General features: G+C 41.1%; 2 protein-coding genes across 2 annotated transcripts; both read right to left on the bottom strand.

Annotated features, from left to right (window-relative positions):
- Positions 1–2,476: 2,476 nt before the first annotated feature.
- Positions 2,477–4,549, bottom strand: LOC117263404 (ictacalcin-like). The gene is made up of 3 exons (XM_033636714.2): positions 4,395–4,549; positions 2,971–3,116; positions 2,477–2,784 (listed from the first exon to the last, which is right to left on the bottom strand). Exons 2-3 carry the CDS (start codon positions 3,106–3,108, stop codon positions 2,644–2,646), a joined length of 279 nt encoding a protein of 92 aa, XP_033492605.1. The 5' UTR covers positions 3,109–3,116; positions 4,395–4,549; the 3' UTR covers positions 2,477–2,643.
- A 2,232-nt stretch (positions 4,550–6,781) lies between these two features.
- Positions 6,782–9,350, bottom strand: LOC117263403 (ictacalcin-like). Its single transcript, XM_033636713.2, has 3 exons — positions 9,192–9,350; positions 7,269–7,414; positions 6,782–7,082 (listed from the first exon to the last, which is right to left on the bottom strand). The coding sequence occupies exons 2-3, from the start codon at positions 7,404–7,406 to the stop codon at positions 6,942–6,944; spliced, it is 279 nt and encodes a 92-aa protein (XP_033492604.2). The 5' UTR covers positions 7,407–7,414; positions 9,192–9,350; the 3' UTR covers positions 6,782–6,941.
- Positions 9,351–10,380: the final 1,030 nt, after the last annotated feature.

The raw sequence follows: 10,380 nt of genomic DNA, 5'->3' as shown, positions 1-10,380 counted from the left end.
TTGTGGTTATTCTGCTGGTTTTTGTAATTGTTTTGTGTCTCTGCAGTTCCTTTGCATCTGTTTGTGGTCTTGTGTCTCTGTGGTAATGTAGAGTGTCTTTCTGGTTGGTAATCTGATGATCTATCTCTATTGTGGCTCAGTCTATTTGGAAACCATACAGAAATGGGCCCATCCCCTTTACAGCAAGCGTGTACTAGAACATGCTTTGATTCTCTTTAACACTTGTCTGAGGTCATTGGGGTTTTTTTCACCTGACATGCTGCTTACAAGCATTATCGCATGTGGTAATCCATATATAGCTGGGGAGTTTCCACTTTTTATATTATCTCACACCTAAGACAATTTAGAATTTACAGTTCCCCTTACCTGCAGGTCTTTAGACTGTGCAAGGGAGCTGGTGCACTCACAGGAAAGCCACACACAGGAAATCATGCAAACCTCCATGAAGAAAAGCCCCGGGCTGCCAGGTCAGGTTTGAACCCACATCCAGTATGGTGAAAGGGCCAACCACTGAGCTGCTGTGCTGTCCCGACACATATTTGTTTTGATCACTTATTGTCTGTTCTACATGTATAACCCTAATTTTGCCCAGAAGAGCCCTTAAATAACAAAACAATAACATTAAGCCATCCAAAAATCTTAGTTAAAGTGAGACCAAGGTAAAGCAAGACTGTGTAACTTGAACATCACTCACTGTGGCCACAAGCTACAATTACAAAATAATGGTAGAATGCAGAAATGTAACATAATAACAGCAGAGATAGTAGAGAAGTAGTCATAACGTTAACTTATATAATAACATGTAACATCTTAAGCAGTTGTTCTCAAACTTTTTCCTTAAGGAACGCCTTTTCTATCATTAAGTAAAGTGACGACCCCTGACTAAGTGACATATTGTGTGGATATTACATATTATATTCCGTGCATAACAATAACGGCACAGAACAGCTATTAAACTGTACAATTAACCCACATAGTGAATGTAACAGTTGCAGGAAGTTTGTGTAAAGACAAGAGATTTGGATGAATTTTGAGGAGATCATCTGAGATTTTTTTAGCAACTTTTCAATGAATTATCTGTATTACGTTTTTTTTTGTTGTTTTTTTTTAAATTATTATTATTTTTTAAAATCATACACACCTAATAGGGTTCTTTTTGGCTAAATTAAGTGTCTTCTTCTCCTTGCTGCTTTGCCATTGTTTTATTAGCGCCTTGGTTGTTTTAGCTGTGTCATTTTCTAATGTAGGACAAGGCTGTTTAGGAGAGAGTGAAGGCTCTGTGAATGTAGCTTGTGCTGAGGTCTTTACCCTGCCCTTATCCTGTGATTTTTTTTAAAGGTTATATCTTGAATAATAATCTACGCTTTGACAATAACAATTTCATTTAGTTTTCCTTACACAAGTGCATGAAAGCCTGAGACACAGGCCCACTGTATACATTTATAAAGATGTTTTCTTACACCCCTTACAATGAAGAAGGCCTCACACTGCCCTGTAAAGCTTTGGTGACCCCTAGTGGAGGTTGGGACCCCCAGCTAGGAGCCACTGATCTAAGGTTTGCTAACATTAGCTGTCATAAGCCACAGCAAGCAAGTAAGGTTGTAACAGAAAAATGGCAAAGTGAATTGAGTTTTTAAGTTTTATTTTTGTATGTGTAAGAGGAAGAGTCCGTTTTTTTCTTCTTCCAATAGTTACATAGTCTCGCTTTAAATAGTAGGCTTTGATCAATGTGCTCTACATCTTTAAGACAGCAAACTTGTTTTAGTTCATGGGCCACATACAGCCCCAATATGATCTCGAGCTACTAAGGAAGCAGGTCAAGCTATCCCCTGCTTTACCATCAATTTACAAATCAAATGTTTTGCCAGTGCCTAAAAAACAGGGTTCCACAAATACTGTTTTAGGGATAAAAAAATCTGATACAGATTCTTTTGTACTGAACATGCCAATTGATGTTTAATATCTTTAGATATGACCACAATAAGTACTCATTGTTTATGAGTGCCGATCCTTTCTCTAGAGCACAAACTTCTTGAATTCAGAGAGCTGTATTCTGGTCAGGGTGGAAGAGTTTCTGTTGCATTACTAAACATACAAAACTAAATACTTCATGAGCAGCATTTCACATGAAGTAGGCTACTCACTGTTGCCTTAACAAGTGCATCTGTATTAGGTGTGCAAAGTAATCCAGTGGGCCAGATTTGACCCTTGGGCCGGCTGTTTCTACGCATGTTTTACACCTCTGATATAGGATTCATGCAACATCGGTGACATCCTTCTTGTTGTAACCTGCAGTTAATTTCCTCTAGTGTCAACACAACCAAAGCACTCCCAGTGTTTTGGGCCAGCCTCAATAGCATTGTAAGCTTACTTAGACTATGGCACTGACATGTCTGTGTAGCCATCCCATATTGACACAGTTTTCTGTTTTTAAGTTTTATTTTGTTTGAAATAAATAAATTAATTCATTCATTCATTCATTTTGAAGAAAGTTTATTTCATTGTGCAAGATCATGTTTCGTGTCTTAATGGTAATTTAGTGAATAGTAGTAAATATTTTTTTCTTCTTCAAAACAGCTATCATGAGATCTCTTTCACAGGGAGGTGCCTCTTGATGTTGGCCCCAAGGTGACGCTTGGATCCCTATGATTTGGTGAAGTGTTCGTGGCAGAGTACTGAGAGGCAGCCAACCAAGTTGAGGAACTCTGGAAAGTCCACACTGTTGTCCTGGTTTAGGTCCAGTTTATTGAAGATGCTGTCCACTGCTGCCTGGTCAGTGGCTTTCTGCAGGTAAGAAAAGTGTTGAAGATCATTGGGTGTGTGCATGATCGTAAAATCCTACAGGCTGTGATGATGCATAAATTCTACCAAGCATATTCACCATTCTCTCCACACAATGCACTATGCATGTACGGTAAGACAGTGTGTATTGTGCAGGACTGAGATAGAGACAGGTCAGAGGTCACTCACCCCCAGCAGCTCTCCCAATTCACTCTGGAGCAGCTCTTTCACCTCTGCCTTAGTCAGGCTTTTGTTGTCCCCATCCTTCTTGGCGTATTGATCGAAGGTGGCAACGAGGAGGACTATAGCTTTCTGGGTGTTCGACATGATGATAGCTGGTTTAAAAGGACAGAAAGAACAAGGAGTGAGATAATGACATATGAAGTTTGTCAATCAGAGCGTTTGTACATTAACACGCAAAGGTTCAGACTGGCCTAGTATTTTCCTTTTACATCTTCAGATGACTAACTGCAGAAGGTGCTGAAAGGTGAAGCTCTCATTTGATGCTGCTACGACGCCATCTAGTGGCAAAGTCGAGGTCTTCCTCTGCTGCGCGCTATAATGGATCATGTGGCACTGTGGTTACATTTGGAATGTTAACAAAGGACAGCATTTATATCTAAATCTTGAGGGAGTGGTTGAAGGGGAAGGAAAGGGAGAGGGTGTCTGAGTTCATGGCTCTGTTTGAAAAAAACTGGGATTAAACAGATTTACTCCATTATTGTTTTTTTTAAGCTAAGTATTGTTTTTTAATATCTGACCATCAAGTCTGATCATTACTGTGCTGAAGTTGGCCAATTGCTTTTGTCACTGCCAGTGTTTTTCTCTGGCTTTTCCGTGGGGCTTGATAAAAATAAACTCCAGGTTTCCTCCAGGGCTGCTCCTATGTCCCCCTGTCACCAGCCTCTAACGCACAGTGTCTGCCGGGTGACACATTGTTATGGCAACAGCTTAAACTCTCCAAGTAACTCAGTCAGACTAGATAAAGATGCAGGTCAAGACTTGATTCAAATCCCAGCAGTGGTGTGTTTTCTTAACGTCTAAAAAGTGTATTCTTTTTTCCACTGACTCAATAAACCCAAGGGAGTCAGTTCTGGTTGCATCCTGACTCACGTGATGCTGCTCCCTCTCTGGGGTGTGGTGAGCGGAGGAAACTGAGGCAGCAGAGGGTTTGTAAACAGATGGGAATTGCGGAGGAGGAGAACACAAAATGAACACCATATTACTGTTCTGTTGTTTGGTTTTAATTAGAAGAAATACTGGAAGCTTGATGCTAACCTCTGAATGCACAATGCATCAGTGTAACGACATTACAGGCTAAAGTTACCCAAATAACTGAACTCAACTTAATTCAGAGCAAAACTAAGCAATGTCTGTTGCAGCATTTGTTTTACAAGTAATGAAAAACAGAGGAGAAGTCAAAGTGAGCTCAAAAACACCATATGCCCACAGAGCTGGTAACTGCAGTTATATTTTACACAAATAAAACTCAAATTACATCCAAGGTGATGCATTCAAAATAATCAAATATCGGAATAAGTTGTGCATTTCTTTTAAAGTCAGTTAAAGACACTAAAATACAAACAACATCACTGCTTAGATTTTCTACTCACCAAAGCTGATTTGCAGAGACTCAGGACGACCGGAGAGTGACAGTCTTAGAGGAGCTGTAGTGACGGAGAAAGAGATGCAAAGGATGCTTTATACACCACCACACCCTTTATCCCTCCCTCCATAATGCTCCTTTCATCTCCAACCACTCCTACTTCTCCCCTCGTGTCTTGTTGCTTTTTTTCAAGTTATGTTTTAAGGAACACTGGACGCATTGTTGTTGGAATCAACAAACTACTAAATCATCATCCAACATCTGGTGGTTATTCACGCTGGTTGTTAGGGAGTCTGCTCTGTGTCACTTCACACTTCATGGTGTTTTATTGTTGCTTAGATAGCCCATAGTGCATGTGTGCATTCAGAGAGGATTTTCAAAATGCTAAGAATGTGCATCATTCATTACAAAAATGTTTCTGATGTTATGATCTAAAGTTTGCATTCAAACCTAACACAACAAAGACTGTAGACAGTATGTTACATGTAGAAGAAGTGTAGCAGTGTGCTGTATCTTTTAGACTGTCTGTTTCCAAGGAGAAAGGGGATGTTTTGTACTTCTTGTTTGTTTCAGCTACAGTATAATTCAAACCAACTTAGCCAGTTTTTTTGCTCTTTGATACAATGTAACAAAGGAGGTTGGGGGATTTTGGAGATTTTATGTTCAGTGTAAGTTCACTTTCACTTTTAAATAAATTGTTTAAGACCCTTACAAAATGTTGAGTCAAGAGACCAAGGCTGGAGCTGGGTTGAGGAGTTACTTCACGCCTGTTTTGGCAGTTATATATCAAAACAAAATCAAGTGCTTAATCTGTGAAGTCAGCTGCTGGTTGTCAGACCTTGAGGCACACATCTTGTCATTATCACCAAAATGCACGGCATTAAAAGAATATTTGTGTTAAAGCTTTTCACTACTTCAGCTACACATGTCACTGATATAGATGCTGGACTGGAGTCTAAAATATTTATGTTGATCACTGAAGCTGCAAGACAAAAGTGTACAGTAAAAATGTAACTGGGGTGTTTAACTGTACATGCTATCCATCTGTCCACCCACTTTCTATAACCTCTCACACTTAAGACAATTTGGAATTTACACGTCATCTTACCTGTAGGTCTTTAGACTGTGCAAGGGAGCTGGTGCACTCACAGGAAAGCCACATGCAGGAAATCATGCACACTTCCATAAAGAAAAGCCCCAGACCGCCAGGTCAGGTTTGAACCCATTTTCTAAGACCAACCTTTGAGCTGCTGTGCAGAACCTACACACTGTATTTGATTTATTTTGATTACCTATCATCTGTTTTTTGCACAAAAAGCCATTACATAAATGTAGTGGAGTCTATAATAAAACAGAAATATTAAGGTAAAGTTACAGTAGACTATCTTAAAGGCCCCGTGTGTGAGATTTAGGGACATCTATCAGCAGAAATTAAATATAATATTAATACCTAAGTTTTCATGAATGTAGGATTACCTGAAAATAAGAATAGTTGTGTTTTCATTGCTTTAGACAGAGATGTTTATATCTACATGTGAAAAAGGTCCTCTTCAGCAGAGTCCACCATGTTATTCTACAGTAGCCCAGAATGGACAAACCAAACACTGGTCCTTGAAAGGGCCATTTATGTGTTTACATCAGCCACTATGGTTATCCTACATGCTTGGCACACGGGAGACGTTTCAGTCAGGTTTTATTTCTGCAACCTCACCACTAGATGCCACTAAATCCTACACACTAGACTTTTAAAACCTTAGTTAGGGCAAGACCGTATAACTTGAACATCACAAGTCGCCAAGACACACTGCAAAGAGTGGTTCGGTCAGCTGAACATACTCTAGGCACTGTTCTACCTTGACTAAAGGATGTCTACAGTGGTTGCTGCAAATATAAGGTCAGGAGATTCATTAAAGATCCCAACCAACCAGATAACTGCCTTTTCTCCCTGTTGAGGTCAGGAAGAAGGTACCAAATACACCAGGTCAGCAGTGCGAGGCTCAGGAAGAGATCCTATCCTCAGGACACAAGGATCCTAAATGAAGACCCTGCCTAATCCTAAATCTAACCCCCACGAAGTTGCTTAGTTTTGCCTTAGATCAATGAAGGGTTTTGATAAATGTGCTCTACCTCCATAGGATACAAGCAACATCAGTGACATCACTCTTGTTGTAACCTGCAGTTTATTTCCTCTCCTGAAGTTAATTCAGCTCCAAGATTTAAGGCATGAAAGCTTAGCGTCAACAAAACCAAAGCACTCCCAGCATTTTGGGCCAGCCTCAATAGCATTGTAAGCTTACTTAGACTATGGCACTGACATGTCTGTGCAGCCATCACATATTGTCACAGATGTTGTTCCCCAGACCATGCAGTAACATACAAAGTGTACAAGTCAAATGTTTTGAAGAAAGTTTATTTCATTGTGTGAGATCATGTTTCATGTCTTAATGTTAGTGAATAGTAGTAAATATTTATTTCTTCTTCAAAACAGCTATCATGAGATCTCTTTCACGGGGAGGTGCCTCTCGATGCTGGCCCCAAGGTGACGCTTGGATCCCTATGAACTGGTGACAGTGTTGTGTAAGACCATAGCAAGACCTGCAAACATGATGATAAACTCTTCAAAGTTCACAGTTTCGTCCTGGTTTATGTCCATTGCCGTGAAGACGCTGTCCATTGCTGCCTGGTCATTGGCTTTCTGCAGGTAAGAAAAGTGTTGAAGATCATTGGGTGTGTGCACGATCATAAAATCCTACAGGCTGTGATGATGCATAAATTCTACCAAGCATATTCACCATTCTCTCCACACAATGCACCATGCATGTACGGTAAGACAGTGTGTATTGTTCAGGACTGAGATAGAGACAGGTCAGAGGTCACTCACCCCCAGCAGCTCTCCCAATTCACTCTTGAGCAGATCTTTCACCTCTGCCTTAGTCAGGCTTTTGTTGTCCCCATCCTTCTTGGCGTATTGATCAAAGGTGGCAATGAGGTTGCATAAAGCCATCTGGAGGTTCGACATGATGATAGCTGGTTTAAAAGGACAGAAAAAACAAGGAGTGAGATAGTGACATATGAAGTTTGTCAATCAGAGCGTTTGTACATTAACACGCAAAGGTTCAGACTGGCCTAGTATTTTCCTTTTACATCTTCAGATGACTAACTGCAGAAGGTGCTGAAAGGTGAAGCTCTCATTTGATGCTGCTACGACGCCATCTAGTGGCAAAGTCGAGGTCTTCCTCTGCTGCGCGCTATAATGGATCATGTGGCACTGTGGTTACATTTGGAATGTTAACAAAGGACAGCATTTATATCTAAATCTTGAGGGAGTGGTTGAAGGGGAAGGAAAGAGAGAGGGTGTCTGAGTTCATGGCTCTGTTTGAAAAAACTGGGATTAAACAGATTTACTCCATTATTGTTTTTTTTTTTTTTAACTAAGTATTGTTTTTTAATATCTGACCATCAAGTCTGATCATTACTGTGCCGAAGTTGGCCAATTGTTTTTTTCTTCCTGCTACAGTTTAAGTAGCTAATTTATAGTAATTATAGAGGTAAAATATTCACACAAAGGACTGCATACTAGTTTTATTCATTAAGAGCTCGTGAACGGTGGCTGACATCATTGCTTTTGTCACTGCCAGTGTTTTTCTCTGGCTTTTCCGTGGAGCTTGATAAAAATAAACTCCAGGTTTCCTCCAGGGCTGCTCCTATGTCCCCCTGTCACCAGCCTCTAACGCACAGTGTCTGCCGGGTGCAGTGCTGTAACGGAAACACATGAGGACCCCCCGCAGCTAACCCGAGTGAGGCCCAATATCTACTCTGGACACACAGACAAAAGGATCACAATGTGCTCCTATGTAATTGAAAAACAAACAAACAAAAAAAACGTAGTTGTTGACCGAGTGGGGGAGGGGCCCCTTGGACTCCGAGGCTCCCCCGCCTTGCGAGGGGTGCGGAGGCATACTTTACGGGCGTGGCCGAGTGACACATTGTTATGGCAACAGCTTAATCTCTCCAGGGAACTCAGTCAGACTAGGTAAAGATGCAGGTCAAGACTTGATTCAAGTCCCAGGGAGGTGTGTTTTCTTAAAGTCTTAAAAGGTGTGGTTGCATTCCTTCTCACATGGTGCTCCTCCCTCATGAGGTGTGGTGAGCTGAGGAAACTGAGACAGCAGATGTGAGTTGTGGAGAAGGAGAGCACAAAAAGAATACCATATTACTGTTCTGATTCAAGCTCCTTTTGGGTCTAAAAAAATCAGGCCTGATGCAGATTATCACCGCTCTGTGCTGCATGTTCTGCACATCTCTCCCACTGCTGGGGAGGCAGAGGCGTACACTGCCAGCCCAGTCACCTTACAGTTCCTCTCTCTCTCGCCCGGAGCACACTGCCTGTGTGAGCAGTGTGTGTGCTTTGCAGTCTTTGTGTCTTTTTCGCTGCCCGTGTTAACAGGATGGAGTAGCTACCCTGCCAGTGTGAGTGCACTACTCAGCTGCGGAATGTCTATAGTCATGCGTGAGAATTGCCAGAGGTAAATAAGAGAGAAATGAGCGCTGAGCAATGTCTGTTGCAACATGTGTGTCACAAGCAATGAAGAGAAGTCATAGTTAGTTCATAAAAACACACCAAATGCCCACAGAGTTGGTAACTGCAGTTATATTATACACATTTTTTTTTTACTGAAATCAATTGAAGGTGTTGCATTCAAAAAGAATTTCCTGTTGGAAAAAGTTGTGGTGCATTTTTTTTAAAGTCAGATGATGACATTAAAAAACAAACGAAAAAACATTGTTTAGATTTTCTACTCACCAAAGCTGATTTGTAGAGATCTGAGGAGACCGGAGGAAGACTGGTGAAAAGCTGTGGGCTACTGATGAAGAAAAGTATGCCAGTATGCTTTATACATCACCACACCCTTTATGTAACAAAGGTGTTCACTGAATACCAAACATGCCATCTTGGTGATTATGAAAGGATGAACTCTTAGGTGTTGGCTCCATCTCCACAGGTTGTTCAGGAAGGACAGGAAAGATGATGATGAGTAATGCATCTGGTTCACACACCCACTAACTGACATTTATTTTTGATTGTTACGAATATCCCTATGTGATGTGGTTAATTCTCATGAAAACACAGGATAATAAACCAGGTGAATAAACAAATGTGAGACACTGGGAAAATACAGCAGTAACACAAGTCCTCTTTAGTTTGGGTCAGATGCTTTTTTTTTATGCCATTGAATTTTATAGACACACGAACAGAAGTGTGTGATTGGTGCAGTAGGTGGATGAAACCTTGGCACTGTCTGATCACATGAACTCCGTGCACATTCAGTGTATAAAAGCTACAGACTTTAGGACAGTGCAGGGGAGTCTTAGTGGGGGGAAAAGTGGGACTGACTACCCAGGGCACCAATGGGAGGGGAGGTCCTTTTGCAGCTTTTTATTAGTGGGATACCTAAATTAACTTGGCTGAAAAACCAGTTGAAACCCTGAACTTTAAAATAAAATAGTGGAAGCTCTCTGAGGCCCCTCTAACCCCTTAAAGGCATAACATGGTTTAGTCCTCCCCTGCACTTGGATTCGTCACAGCTAGACCTGAGTGAATGTCTGCTTATGTTGCTGAGGCACCAACCTGCACTGTCACATCTTTCCCCAAGACAGGGAAATCGGGCTTCCAAAAAAGAAAAGAAAGAAAGCAAAGGGAAAGAGAGCAAACTGACTTTGTAAAAAAACAAATCAAAAGGTGAATGAGAGACATGGATCAAGGAAGGAGGGACAGGGGGTCCACAGAAACTGCTTATGCATTTTATAACTCCCCTCCAGTTGAAAGCATGAGCTCAAGGCGTTCTTGGAGTAACGGGCATTTATTTGCACATCCATGATATCAAACATGCGATCAAACATGCCGTCCAACATGCCGTCCAACATGCCGTGAGAACTAGATAAAATAAAAAACACTCACCATAATGAGTCAAAAGTAGTACAGAGCATTCTCA

Source organism: Epinephelus lanceolatus, chromosome 16, assembly GCF_041903045.1.
Source record: "Epinephelus lanceolatus isolate andai-2023 chromosome 16, ASM4190304v1, whole genome shotgun sequence".
In the NCBI taxonomy this organism is placed as follows: domain Eukaryota; kingdom Metazoa; phylum Chordata; class Actinopteri; order Perciformes; family Serranidae; genus Epinephelus; species Epinephelus lanceolatus.
This window is presented reverse-complemented; position numbering and strand designations above follow the sequence as displayed.